This window comes from Coffea arabica, chromosome 8e, assembly GCF_036785885.1.
Source record: "Coffea arabica cultivar ET-39 chromosome 8e, Coffea Arabica ET-39 HiFi, whole genome shotgun sequence".
Classification (NCBI taxonomy): domain Eukaryota; kingdom Viridiplantae; phylum Streptophyta; class Magnoliopsida; order Gentianales; family Rubiaceae; genus Coffea; species Coffea arabica.
Genome location: NC_092324.1, coordinates 30,456,593 through 30,471,403, shown reverse-complemented (window position 1 = coordinate 30,471,403; position 14,811 = coordinate 30,456,593). Strand labels below are relative to the sequence as shown.

Genomic DNA, 14,811 nt, shown 5'->3' with positions numbered 1-14,811 from the left:
GGAACGCTGGTCTCGGGAATGGCAGCAGGGGATGAAGGCTGTGGCGCGCTGCTGCTGCCATTTCCTACTTAGTCCTCCGTCCGAGAGCTCTCTCGATTTTCTTCTTAGCTTTTTCCAGCTCTTTCGTTGCCCAGATCATCAGCCTTAGCCGCCCTCCGTTCTTTCTGTTTTTTTTTCCTTAGTTTTTCTTTCCCTTTTCAGCTGAAAGCCCTCTGTCTTCCCCAGCTTTCTTCCTTCTTCATTTTTCTGATTTTTTCCTCGGTTCGCCGAAGCTTTCATGCCCAAAACCAAGCTGCCCCTCTCTATTTTTCTCCCTTTGTTTCTTTTACTCTCCACCCAGCTCTCAGACCAGAAACCTCCTCCCTTTTTTCCCCGTCAGCTTTTTTTCTCTCCCTTTTTTTTAGTCCGCCATCTCATCCTTTTTCTTTTCTGTTTTTTCTTTTCAAAATCCCTATCCTACAAGTGTCTAAACACCTTACCACCTAGGTGATGTGTTGTTAAAAAACCAAAGGGACACTTGTCCCCATGCATGCCCCCTCCATTTGTCATTTTTTTTTACTTTTTTTTTCTCTTTTCTTCTTTTTTTCTTGAAAATTAGTACCAAAAACAAAATAAATAAAATAAATAAAATAAAACAAACTAAAAAACCTAAAAAAATGAACAAATAAAGCTAAAATTAAATTAATCAATTAATTAAATAAACAAAGTTTAAAAAAATCAAAAATTTGGTGTTTACAAGTGATTTATGTGTTGCATGAAATATTCATATTACTGAAGTGTTGAGGGAAAATATTAAGATGTTCATACAAATAGGCAAAAACATGTGTAGGTACAGCCTATAGGCCCATTAGTAAATCAAGTGGTTCATAATTTGCCACATCATCATGGATAAATTTTTAATCCGCAAGCTCTCTCCTTCACAAAGCCTAATTTTCAATTGACACCTTCTAGGGGATGCTTGTTTCGCAGATTAAAATTGGAAATGAAAATGGAATCATAGACTCTGGTTTTGAAATTAAACTTTTCATTCCAATATCTAACTTGGTTCACACATTGGAATTAGCATCATCCCATTTCCTAATGCTTGGTTTGATGAGTGTTTCGGAATTAAATGCAATTAAATTTCAAATTTACCCCTGATATAACAATTCTTATAAAACAAAAGAATTACACATACGACAAATTAACATCTCCATAATTGTAACTACAATAGTTATTAACTTTTTTATAAAACATAAGAAAATCATAAACCATAAAAAAAAATTAATAACAGAAAATAAATATAGTAGCTACATTAACAAGGAGTAAATTCCCAAAAAGAGGGAGTTTTTAAACTAACTTCCCAAAGGGCGGCGATTTTTGAGTCTCTTCCCAAAGGGTGAAAAATGCATCCAAGGAATGCGTTCTTCCAAATAAAAACGCAACTTTCAAATACATTATTTTAATTTTCATAAATTTGTTTAAATATGAAAAATTGGTTAAATAGTGCATAACATACCAGCTCTTTATGGGAAACTGACAGGTTTTATAGTATGTTTTGTACCAACTCTTTATGGGAAACATACCAGCTCTTTATGGAAAAAAATGGTTAAATAGTGCTCAAAGGAAAAGTAGTATGTTTTGTATTTAACATAAATTAAATATGTGAAAGTTAAAAAAAAAAAAGAAATTGCTCATAACATACCAGTTCTTTATGGGAAACTGGCAGGTTTTGTATTTAATGCCCATAACTATGAAACTGAAAGGTATTCAGGCAAACAATTTTACAAATAAGTACAAGGCAACCAGAAGCCCACCCAAACTATACCAGTATTCACGCATCAAATAACCAAAAGATCAAGAATCGATTCACCCTTTGTTTCTGAGCTTCCATTGAATGCGTAATTCAAGAAAACACAGTGAATAGCGTGAGTGGAATAAAAGTGAGAAGGTGATGGGTCCAGAGCATAGCATTTTGGTCCAGTTAGTGTTATTGTGTCACATTCCCTTCTTTTCTTTTTTATTTTTAGCTAGCTAGTGAATAGCCTGATAAAACAGAGAAGAAGGAAGAGAAAAGCTTGCATACGGAGAAAAAAATTGCAGAGGCAACGGAGAAGAAAATTGCAGAGGCAACGGAGAAAAAATTTTGGATAAGAGATGAAGAAAAAGAGATAGGAAATCTGATGAAAAAGAAGAACAGAAGGTGCGGCGTGTGATGGAGAGAAAGAGAGGATAGGCCCGTCATAAATATTGTCTGAGGGAATCAGTTGAGGGTTTTGTCCAAAACCTCCCAATTTGCTCGGGAATGGGATAAGTTCGATTTTTTAGAAATGATTCCAAAATTTGCATTTCAATAAACTTAACCCAAGCAACAAATAAGAGGTTCATTCATTTCTGTGATTCCCAAACCCTTTAACCAAGCAGCCCCCTAGTTTTTTTTCTAAACTCCAACTTGGCTCTTCAATCATCATGACCACCATAAAAGATCACCACCCACTTCTTTACTTTTTCCTATCTAACTATAGCATTACCACTTCCTTCTGTGCCACCACCATTACCTCTTACTCGTCACCTTGCAAGTTGCAATCTATACCATCAATCCCCTCTAATGATTGTCTTCCCCCACAAGCATCCCCTTCACCTCCATTAGGGACTACAACTTCCCCTCCAAATATTTCATCCTTTCCTCATCCACCGATTAGAGTCTCATCAAACCTGCCTTTCTCAATTCCTCTAAAAATGTAATACTTGCAATTTTTTTAGTAGATCTAAAAATCTAAGAAAGAAGTGCATTAGGGATGGGTTTTGAAATGGAAGAGCCATAATTTTATTCCCATAAATTTGTGTCGTTAAGAATCAGTTCCAATGGCTTAGTTCAGCATAAATATGATGGCAAAGGGAAAACTAGTTGATACTTGATAGTAGAAAAAAAAAAAGGAAATAAACGAAAATGAGAATTTAGATCTATGAATATTCAATGCACTTATGATGATGTGGCAAATTGTGGACCAAGCCCATGCCCGAGCCTACATAAATGTCTTACATTCTTTTCATCCTCAACTGTTGATTCGAATCCTGAGTCTAATAATGAAGAAAACTTGACGAGTCCTCACTGACCACAGAACCTACCCTAGCAGTTATATGAAATATATATGTTATTGAAGTGTTAAGCAAAAATATAGAGATAATATTAGAAACCTCCCTTGAGGTTTATCTTAATATCACCTAATACTTTTGAGATTTTAAAAATATCACTTACCTCCCTAACTTTTACTATTTATATGATAGAAATCTTTAAAAATTCTAAACTACCATTTTGCTCCTTTTGCTAAACAGAAATACTTTTAAACCATTTTTTTCACTCCATTAGCAAAAATAAATTTTACAAAAAGAAGATGTTACTCTTAAATGACATCAGGGAGCCATAGCTCCTAAAAGTATAAATTTGAAAAACAAAAATGATATTCATAAAGAAATACATTAGCACCAATATAACTTTACATGAGTGAAACTAAATTTTTTGTGAACCTTACTTTTTTCCAACCTCTTCTCAATCATGACTCAAGCCTTTAAATTGTACTAAATCATTATAAAAATCAAACAAAAATAACCAAAGAAATTGTACTACACTCTTACAACAATTACTCAAAAAAAAAGATAAACAAAATTTAGTTTACGACAATTTACCAAAAAATGCATAATTATCCAAAAAAAAATGGACAAGATAGAATGTTAAAGAAAGGGAAAAGAAAAGAAAGTAACTTTTGTTTCTTTTTTTTTAAATTTTTTGAACTTCATTTATTTGATATATATGTTGGTATGAAGCGAGAATTAATATAATTATTTTACAATTAATAGGGGATGTAAGTGATATTTTCAAAATGTCAAGGATGCTAACTGCTGTTAAAAGAAACCCTACCAAACGGTCCAACTAATGATTCTTCATCCCGTTGCCCTAAGTCGTCGGATTTCTCTCAAACCCACCACGTTCAACACCGCTGTAGCTGGAATTCACAAAACGAAGATGAGAAAGCTATAACTTGAATAAACCCACCACCGCCCCGTTACCGCTGAACGAAAATTCACGGAAAACGAAATACATCAAGGGTCCGTTTGTTTGGAAGGAAAAGATTTTCCAGAAAAGATTTTTCATATTTTCTTTTGTTTGGTTATCAATTATTTTGGGAAAATAATTTCTGACAGAAAATAAATTACACCCAGAGGACGTGAAGTTATTTTCCTTTCTAAAAATTAGTCTTCTTTTCCGCAGCGACATCTCCTCATCTCCGGCAACCATCGATAAAAGCCTCCGGCGACATCTCATCAGCAAACAAATCCATTCTTCGCAGGCAGCATCTCCAACTCCGACAAAGACCCAATTTCGGAGGTAACAGATCATCTCCCTCTCTCTCTCATTATTTTTTTCCTTTAAAAGCTGCCAATATCAACGGTCATGTGTGGATGCGTTTGTGTGAGTGTGAGTTTGTGTGGTCCATTTCTCTAGTCATCGGAACTAGACTTTGCCATTGCAGCCGGTAACCATCTCTCTCTCTCTCTTCAGTCTGCTTTTTGTTTGTGAGCTGTGCCCGCCATCGGAACTAGCTTCTTGTTAGTTTTTTTTTCCTCCCTTTTCCTTTGAAAAATTGTCTAGAATTACTGGTGTAGATTCTTGAAGTTCCATTTGAATGAATTTTTGTGGGTTGCTTTTGTTTTAGTTTGTTCTTACCTGATTAGGGTTAAATCTGATTTGATTGATGCTAATGAATTAATTTGGCTGCTGAGTTTTGGGGGTTTTAGACCATTTGTAAAAGTTTTAGTGAATTCATTGAGTTTGTGAAGCCACGGGCTGATTCTTGCCGCAGCTGCTTGATTGAAACGATTTGGTATTAGACCAAGCACATATACTACAATTTGGTATTAGTTACAAGCTCTTCTGGGGGCAATAGATTCATCAAACGATTTCACTTGGCATTGTGATGCAATGAAAACTAGTATAGAAAAGAAGAATAGGAACAGATTTGCTGCCCCACATGCACACTTGCCCTATGATTTCAAAATTAGAATCTGACATTGAAGATCTTAATTTTCATGGTTATTAATAAGGCATGCTTTTACTCCAGAGACAAATTGAACAGTTACATTGAAGCTCTTGCATTTTGTTGTGAATACATGGCTGTTTGTTCAGCCTTTTGGTCAATATAGCAATATGATCTTGTCAGTCCCTAGATTTAGACTTTTGATTTGAGTTTTGACTGGTTACCATGAAGCAAAGAATTTTTAGGAGCTTTTTAAGTGTTTCAAATGTCCTACAGATATGGACTGGGGACGAAAAGAGAATAGAAAAAGCAAAATAGACATCTGTTCAGAATGCTAACAATAGCTCACATTGCTAGATCGATAAACAATTCTAGATGCTGAAAAAATTCTTGATGACCTGTTAATTTGTTGACTTGTTTCAATGCGGATCCTGGTACTAGAGTTTTTACAATTATTTGAGTGAATTGAAGTACACAGTGGTGGTGGTAATGATAAGACATTTTTCATTCAGCAACAAGCTGCAAAGACAGCAGATTTTGTGCACATGATTTGGTTTTCTATTTAGCATCAAATAAAGCTCCTTTGAAGGCTTCCGTTGGTTGTTTTGCTTTCACTTCTTGAATGTAGTATCTGAATCTCATGTCAATGCTTTATCAGGTATTTCACATTCTGGTGCATTATTTCCTTTTCCACAAGGAAAGAAAAAACAATCCGAAGTATTGAATATCTGTACTTATTTCTGTGTTTTGGCAGAACAAGCTCAACCTACAAACAGAAAAGTTGTTTTCTGATTTATTTTCTCAGGAAATCTTCAACTCCTTTTGCAAGTTGTGATAACAAAGCTAATTGAGATCATGATATTGTTCAACTTATGCTGTGAACCATCATGAACTTAACTCATAGGAGGTACTCATAGACCTAGCTGGTAAGATAATGACGGACCAAGTGAGTACATGTAACATATTGGGCTATAGACAGTGAACCGCATCTCAATATTGCTGAATAGGTAAGACAGAGACATTTTTATCTGAAACTTCTTTAAATCGAGAGAAAGTAAAGGAATTCATTTAAATCCAAAGATATTCCATCTGCACAAAATTCCAGCAGAGAGGCATATATACCATACCTGTTCTTTCACTTCATCAGATATGTCAATGTTTTCAAAAGATATTCCACTTAGAGCTTGTTCCAATTGTGCTGTAACTTCTTGAAACCTTTTGATGATTTCATCCCTCTCTAACACCTGCAGGGCACTTCTGTTTTACTCTTTCATTCTTCTGGCCTGTTTCCTCTTTTATACTCTTATTTTTCTTGGGCCCGTCCACATTTAAGGAGAACATTAACTGCTATTGGTATAACCTGCATCACTCTGCAATTGAGACCCCTGCATCACTCTGGCTTTTTCTGGTACACTACTAATAGTCTACTGCTACGTGAATTTTCATAGATGGATCCCGGTAGTGATGACGATGAGGATGCTATTGTAATTGGTGCTGCCACTTCAGTCCTAGCAGCAGGATATGCAGCTCTTGAAGTCTATAAAACTCCAGTTGTTATACCTAAACCACCTCATGTTAATAGGGAGCGAGCTAGAGAGGATTACATGGATAGCATATTATATGGAAGTAGTTCGTATTGTATAGACCAAATTAGAATGGACCAAACTACATTTTTCCAATTACTAAATACTCTCACCATTAGAGGATTATTACAACCTACCATTCATATGTCAGTAAGAGAGCAATTGTTAATGTTTCTGCAAATAGTTGGCTATAATTTGAGGTTTCGAGTGGTTGGGGGGTACTTGTATAGGTCAACTGAAACCATACACCGCTATTTTTCCATTGTACTTGATGCCATATTGAAACTATATCCAGATTTAATACAATTGCCAAATGGTGCGACTCCACGAGAGATCCGTAATAGTCGAAGATACGACCCCTGGTTTGCTGCAAGTCCAGTTCTTTGTATAAAAATTAATTAACTCAAATAATAGAAATTATTTTATATCTAATTGATATCACAAAATAGGATTGTGTAGGGGCTATAGATGGGACACATGTTGCAAGTGTACCCCTTGGAATTCAAGGAAGATTTCGAGGTCGAAAGGGTTACCCAACTCAAAATGTGTTAGCTACTATTTCTTTTGACCTCAAGTTTTCATACGTGCTTGCTGGTTGGGAAGGATTGGCACACGATTCTTGTGTTCTTGAAGATGCTCTTACAAGACCAAGGGGTCTACAAGTACCGCAAGGTACTTGTCTTAATTTATGTGAGTCGTATAATTACATGTTCCAAATGACATGTTCATGGAAGAGGTCATTCAAGAGGAACAATCTGAAACTCCAAATGTTCTGACTGAACAAGCATCTTACACACAGCCTTATCAAACACAAAGTGAGAGACGAGCAGAAAATAGAGAATGGGCAAGGAAAAGAGACGCAATTGCACATGCTATGTATGTAGATTACATGCAAAGAAGACTACTCTTGAATTGTTTAACTACTCTTGAACATGAAGTGAATTGAGCTTTGCTAGATTCCAATATTTATCTGCTAGGATAGTATACTCTGACTACTCTATGGATTGAATTTATCTACTGCAGTTGCTTTAAACATGGATAGATAGACAGGGGGATTTGCTATTGCAAGATAGGAGGTTTAACACTACCACCTTGATTGTCCATTGAGAACTAACTTATGCTTTCCAGGGTCATGATTTTCATTCTTGTTGCAATTGTTAATGTTTCTGCAAATAGTTGGCTATAATTGTTATAAGTTTGTTTTATTGGTGATGACTATTGAAATTGATTAATTTTTTGAAGATGGGCAAGAAGGGAGAGAAACAGTTTAGGTGGTCAAGACCTATGGAGCGTTTGATGCTTGAGATTCTTGCCGATGAGGTGAAACTTGGGAATAGGCCTAACAATAGCTTTAAATCAAGTTCATTTACATGTGTGGTAGATGCCATGAAAGATAAGTTTGGGGTTACATGTGAGAAGTAACAGCAACTGGTTTGGGAGGGGTGGGCTATGAATTTTCTAACCGAGTTTGCTATTATCTGTCAAATACTCATATGCTTGACCTTGGACTTTGCTAATCGAAAGCTCCATTGATCGGCAGCAAGAATTAACAAATTATGAATAAATCCAAGATTCCATTAATAATTCCATTTAAGAATTCATGGTATAATATGAATGGGTATTTTATAGAAATGATAATATGATTATAATGGATAGAAACTAAAATTAGCTTGTAATGAAATGAATGTTTTGATAGTAGAAAAATATTTGCAACATATCAACAAATATATCAGAAAATATTTTCATTGACAAACCAAACACCAGAAAATTATGAAAAAAGGAATTTGGAAAATATTTTCACTTAATAACCAAACACTGGAAAATTATGGGGAAGGAAGTGATTTTCCAGGAAATGACTTCGATGGAAAATATTTTCCCTAAGAAAATATTTTCAGTCCAACCAAACGGACCCCAAGAGTCTGTTTGATTGGTGTAAACAATTTTCACAAAAATTTTGCTTGTGAAAATGTTTTTTTTTTTAATTTATTTTCCCAACAAGAAAAGTAATTTCACTATATTTTCTGGTGTTTGGTTGAATTTTGAAAAGTATTTTCATCGCTAACTGCAAAATTAGCTCACAGTAACGGGCCGCCGCCGCCACCACCACCACCATACCACTACCACTACCACTACCATCCCTGCAATTACTCTAACAGAACCAGCACCGTCTCCGCTGTATTCTCCTTGCGCACTATCCTTAACTCGTCCAGAGGTCTTTCTCTATTTCACCTAATCATCAAGCCTTTTTTAATTTCAAAGTTTTCTGTCTTTTTTTTTCAAATTCCTGCTTTGTGTGGGCTCCATGGGTGTCATTGCTGACGTATGTGATGAGTGAAGCCTGGGGGGTCGGCGGCGGCACCGACCAATAGGGCAGACTACGTTGTATATTTGGCTTTTGATATTTACATTCGATTCATTGTGCAGGAATTATCGGAAGAAGTTTGGAAGGGAGGAAGAGATGCCGGGGTTAACCTGTAACGCTTGCAATAAGGAATTTCAAGATGAAATTGAGCAGAAGCTCCATTACAAATCCGAATGGCACCGTTACAACCTCAAGCGCAAGGTTAGTTACTTTCTGTCTCATCAATGGAACAATTTTTCCCATTTTTGTTTTTAACATAATTTGCAACATATCTTAATTTGGGTAGTTTTTGAGCTTATTTTTGGCATCTTTTGGACAGCTCTAGCCAGGGTATATACGTTGCTTTGTAGTTGTCCACAATAATTCTAGCCTAAGATTCTATGAAGACTTTATGAGAGAATTATGCGGGACAGAAAATTATGGACACTAAAATATGAGAAGAAAATTAAGGTTGACAAGATTGTAACCGATTTAGGACTGAGATTGTGATTTTTCAGCTGATTTCAGTGTATGTGTATTTCAGTGTCCCACTAGCTGGTATTTGGCTGCATTTTGATGATAGATAGTTGGAGCTTTATGTAGTAGCTATATTCAGAATTTCAAGGGTCAAGCATGTTCAGTGAGGGTTAGGCATTGTTAGGATTCCAAGGGTCTTGCATGGCTAGAATTCCAATGGACAGCCACCATAGCAGCAGCTTTGGTGGACCAATTTGTCAGGTAAAGTTGCCAGTTTGTTCTGTTTTTAGAGTCTATTTATAGGATGTAAAATGCGAAATAAATGAAGAGATTTAGAATGACTCCACCTTCTCTCTAAGGTGCGAAGGTAGGCATCTAGTTAGAGAAGAATCAACACATTGAATAGGTTTACCTGTCTAATGAAGCTTTTTGTAGTTATTAACCCACTAGTTTGGCTCTCTGCTTTGTCAATTGGTCTCTGGCAGTTTGTCTAGGTAGCCTTGGACAAGATCTTTATGGTTAGTATAGACAGTACAAGCTGTCGACCCGGTCGCCCCTAGCAATGAATCTGTAGAGATTTGGGGAGGTATCATTTCTTTGGTGATATTGGTACACTATGTCCTTATCTAGATTTTGAGCATTCAGACTCAGATTGTTTGTTTGTTGTTGAGACATTGTTAAGTGGAAAGAAGGAAAAAGGAGGCAGAAAGGCCATGGTCCAATTGATGGACAAGTTGAGATTCTAGCTCCCTACTTCAGGATGCACACAGAATATAACAATATTCCATCAAAGTTGAATAAAAAACTCAAATCAGTACAGTATCCAGTGTTTGTTCTACCCACTTCTCATCATAATTAAGTGCAAAATATTTTTCACAAGCTTGACTTATCAAATAAATTTTGAGAGAATTGGTGAATTTCTTCTCCTCCTCCCCTTTTGTTACTTCTTTCTCCTCCTGCCTTGTCGTCATATTTTGGAGCTAAAAAATCCATTCTAAAGTCTCTACAACTTATGTTCTGAAATCAATCTTATGCTCCACAAGCTTTTCGGTAGTGCATGCGTATTTTCTAATTCTTAAATCCTGCTAAATACTATGTGCAAGCTCACACCAGCAAGAGCATATCACCTGTGTAGCCTCAACGAGTGCCTCTAGAGCATGTGGGTAGTGTGTTGGTCCCTGACACATGTGATGGTCCACACTGATTTTATTGGGCTGAACTTCCAGCCAGAATGCATCATGTTGTGTCATTATCTGTAGGGTTACAAGGTTTACTGCTGTAAGATTTGAGTAAAATAAGCAGCAGTAATCAATAAGGCAAGCAAAAGTGCCATTTCAATTTGTAATGTTGCAAGTTTGTGTCATGCATCCATACTTTCTTGGAAAAGGTTTTTAATAACTTGGGATGCTACAAAACCACTAATATTGTCAAATGCAACGATTGAATGTGCATGTCACAATTTATCAAATAATGTGCAACCATGCCTTGAGCATACTGGTGATATGTATTGTGCATTAAACACTGTCTTTACTGTTATATATATATATATGTATATATATATATATTTTATTCCAGGTTGCTGGAGTTCCTGGCGTGACAGAAGATCTATATTTAGCTAGACAGTCTGCACTTGCAGAAGAGAAGAAAAACTTAAATGAAACTCCAATGCTCTATAGTTGTGGTCTTTGTGGCAAAAGTTATAGAAGTTCCAAGGCACATGCTCAGCATCTAAAGTCTAAAAGTCACTCGCTACGAGCTTCCCAGGGAGTTGGAAATCATGAAGGTGCAAATGCTATTATCAAACCTTTCCAACCGCGAGTTCCTAATAAGCTTTCCCAAGACAATGAGTTGGACGATGAAGAAAGTGAAGAGAGTGAATGGGAGGAGGTTGACCCAGAGGAAGACTTGATGGGTGAGGCCACCGATTCTCTGACGCAGCTAAATATGAATGAGCAAAATTCTATGGATGAGGATGAAGGTAGCGATCCAGATCAGTTTTTGAAGGAGTTGGACCCATCTTGTTGCTTTATGTGTGACTTAGAGCATGGTACAATAGAAAGCTGCATGGTTCACATGCACAAGTGGCATGGATTTTATATACCTGATGTTGAATATCTGAAGGACCCAAAAGGCCTGCTTACTTATCTTGGCTTGAAGGTAGTGACTGCATACTTTATCCGAAATAAAATTATGCACTCTATCTGCCCTGCAATGCTCTGTAGGAATAGTAACTGATATGTTTGTATGCTATTCTTCAGGTTAGAAGGGATCATATGTGTCTATATTGCAATGACAGATGCCATCCTTTTGGCAGTCTCGAAGCAGTTAGGAAGCACATGGAAGCAAGAAGTCATTGCAAAGTGCATTATGGTGATGGAGGAGATGATGAGGAAGCAGAACTAGAAGAGTTTTACGATTGCAGCAGCAGGTATTGGCTTTCACAAGATATTTCTCTTATTATAATGAAATGAAGCTTGAGAATATTAACCAGCATTTTAAGCTATACTGTCTCTGAAATAAGTACATTGTTTGTTGCAGTTACACTGACGCTGATGGTAAGCAACTAGTTGTGGCAGATGATAGTCAAAACAGGATTGAATTTGGAAGTGGTGGATCTGAGCTCATAATAACCCGGAGTAACAAAGGGGGAATGTCAACAAGAGTACTTGGATCAAGGGAATTTCTACGATACTACCGCCAGAAACCACGTCCAATGCCTGCAACTGATGTTGCTATTACTGCTGCATTAGCTTCACGGTTTGGATCTGGACCCTTTCTCCTGTCTTGTTTGTTGGCAAACCTACATACCACATAACATTACGTTATTTGAAAGAGAGTCTGTGTGGCAATTCTTCTATATAATTATGCTTTCTTCATCCATTGAAAGGACAAAACAAAATTGACACAGAATCTATCTTGCTTATCCAACCATAGTGTTATCTCCTTGATCTTTTAATTTTTTTCAAAACCCTTGTAGAGACCCAACAAAGTGCGACACAGCCCATTTTTCTCAGCTACAGACTGGTTTAACCCAATGTAGCAATGAATAGACTGCCCTTGAATTAATATAATCATTGTTAAGCCATGTACTGCCAATGTGTTTTTTGAAAAAAATAATCTACATTTTGCTCATGCGGACTGTATTACCGGTGGGAACTTGTTTGTTAACGATTAAATTTAAGGTAAAATAACTTGGATTAACCAGCTAGAGAAGTTCGGCTGGTTGGCCTCATGCAATTGAAGTATCTATGAAACCTAAGCAAACTTAAAGGTGGGAAAAATGTTTGGGATTTAACCAATGAAAGGAATCTATTGCTGACACAAGGTGCAGGAAACTTGTAGGGTGTTGTGGATAGACTGTTGGTTTGGGCGGGTGAGTATCTTGTAATTTGTGATGACATATTTACTTCTGTGCTTGAATTTTTTCGTACATTTGCACTCAAAATTCTGGTAGTTTGGTTAGAAAAGAAACAGAATAACACACGGGTTTTGGTAAAGAAGGTTGAAACCATGTTTAAGAAAGTCAGAATACATATGATAAAACAATCATCTAATGGGCGCAAGTGTTTGATCATCTGCAGGTATAGGAGCATGGGTCTGGCAACGGTGCAGTCAAGAGAGCATATTGTGAGGATGAAGGTGTTGAAGGCCATGAGTAGGTCTGGCGTGGAGGCTATGCGTTCCAAGATTGGCATGAAGAGTAACGTCATCCGCAACCTTCCCAAGAATGTAACACATTAGCGTTTCAGTATGGTTTTACTGGTGATACTACAATGTTTTTCAGTTCTTATACATAGGATGCTGCAAGACCACATCGGTTGTGGCCTCAGTACTCTGATGGTGTAGTGATATGTTGAATGCTTAGGACAACCAAAATGGAATGCTTTTATGATGTTCTCCTCATAAAGAGTTGGTAAATTCACTATTTGGAGTCCGAAACTGCCATAAACATCGTCGGATAAAGCATCTAAAGGCAAGAGCTGGATATCTTGCCAATTTAGATGCAGGAATTTGATTTGTGCCTTGTATTTTTATTTAAGAAAATTCTAACTTGCATGCCCCTGATTTGGGCTAAACACAATGATGGCCCAAGACAGACCGCAAACCACCCTATGTGATCCACGGATAACTGATTGTGCCCGACGGGCATGATACGAATTAATCACTGCTTCTCTTGTAGTTGTAGCGTGTTTAATTGAAGAGAATTGATGGGCTAACAAATATTTGGATTTTATCCATTTCTCTTTCAGTTATCCTCGAAGCTCCAATCAAATGTACTTCAAATTTCTGTCTTCAAACAAATTCTATCTCTTTCAATAAATTTGAATTATTCTTTTTATCTATATATGGCGACTGTGCTTAGTGTGTGAATTTCCTTTAAGTTTTGACGATGACAATGTTATTACCAATAGATATAATAATCTTTAGGACGGATTGGCTAACTAAGACTGTGCAGCCAATTTGGAGGGGGAAGAATTTTCTGACACAACCTCCACATCTAAATTCATTGTGCAATGCAGATTAAAATGGGTAACATGATTGCCAACACGATTACACACCCATTTACAAAAGAGAAGGAATAGAAACAAAATAGCAGTTCGAGGTACAATATTCTGAAAAAAAAAATTACCCCATAGTTTGTAAATGTGCCCCTAGATCAAAGGAAAAAATTTTCATTTTTAGGTATTGGTGTTTGAAATTTTTGAACTAAAAAGGAAAGACAACAAAAAATTGAACATGGGTTCCTTAATAACTTTTAAGGTTTTGTTTAATTAGTGTCCCGTTAATCACCAGGGAGCTCTTTTTATTTTTTTTTTAATTTTTCTAGTATAAGTAAAAGGGTTCGAACCCGAAAACTCGTTAAGATACTTTTGCATAATATTAATTTTTTTACAAGAGTTAAACTAATTTGAGACAATATCTAAATGTATGGAGATAATAAATGTGAATGTGTACATTCATGTAACAAATTAAGTGTAATTTAGATATTTTAATGAGTGCCTTAGGAGTACTCATTAGAAAAACCTTTATTTTAATTGTGAGTTTTCATAATGACAAACAATACCCTATCGAAATTTTCATATTCTAAACTAGAAAAATTCAAATTGTTAAAGGAATTTAGGATTGAGAGTTTGCCAGAAGGAGGGACTTAAGTTCCCCTTGGGTGCTAAGTTGGGGTTCTAGTCTCCCTAACTACATAACTAATAAATAAATAAATAAAAGCAACAAAAAGATTTCATGTTGAAATAGTTATCAAGCCCTAGCAGTTAATAATGTGTATTCAATCTGGACCCTCTATTTGGTTGTGCAGCCTGGAGGCCCTAGACCAGCAATTGACCGACCAACTCGGAGCCACCAATTGGTACTAGATATAAATATATATATAAATATATAT

The 14,811-nt window shown here is 36.3% G+C and overlaps 1 protein-coding gene across 3 annotated transcripts; it reads left to right on the top strand.

Annotated features, from left to right (window-relative positions):
- Positions 1-3,868: 3,868 nt before the first annotated feature.
- Positions 3,869-13,341, top strand: LOC113703719 (cytoplasmic 60S subunit biogenesis factor REI1 homolog 2-like). 3 transcript variants are annotated; one of them, XM_072061223.1, is made up of 8 exons: positions 3,869-4,086; positions 4,250-4,366; positions 7,841-7,918; positions 9,023-9,161; positions 10,992-11,573; positions 11,675-11,844; positions 11,955-12,173; positions 12,998-13,341. In XM_072061223.1, the coding sequence occupies exons 3-8, from the start codon at positions 7,914-7,916 to the stop codon at positions 13,155-13,157; spliced, it is 1,275 nt and encodes a 424-aa protein (XP_071917324.1). In that variant the 5' UTR covers positions 3,869-4,086; positions 4,250-4,366; positions 7,841-7,913; the 3' UTR covers positions 13,158-13,341. The 3 variants fall into 3 exon arrangements, with proteins under 3 accessions (XP_071917324.1, XP_027080976.2, XP_027080977.2); XM_027225175.2 differs by lacking the exon at positions 7,841-7,918 and having other exon boundaries at positions 3,871-4,086; XM_027225176.2 differs by lacking the exons at positions 3,869-4,086; positions 4,250-4,366; positions 7,841-7,918 and adding an exon at positions 7,965-8,810.
- The last annotated feature ends 1,470 nt before the right edge of the window (positions 13,342-14,811 follow it).

What these genes read in the sequence shown, in the direction of transcription:
- LOC113703719 (XM_072061223.1), top strand. An exon ending in TTTTACGATTGCAGCAGCAG is followed by an intron (nt 11,845 to 11,954) that starts GTATTGGCTTTC and finishes TGTTTGTTGCAG; the next exon opens with TTACACTGACGCTGATGGTA. An exon ending in ACTGCTGCATTAGCTTCACG is followed by an intron (nt 12,174 to 12,997) that starts GTTTGGATCTGG and finishes GATCATCTGCAG; the next exon opens with GTATAGGAGCATGGGTCTGG.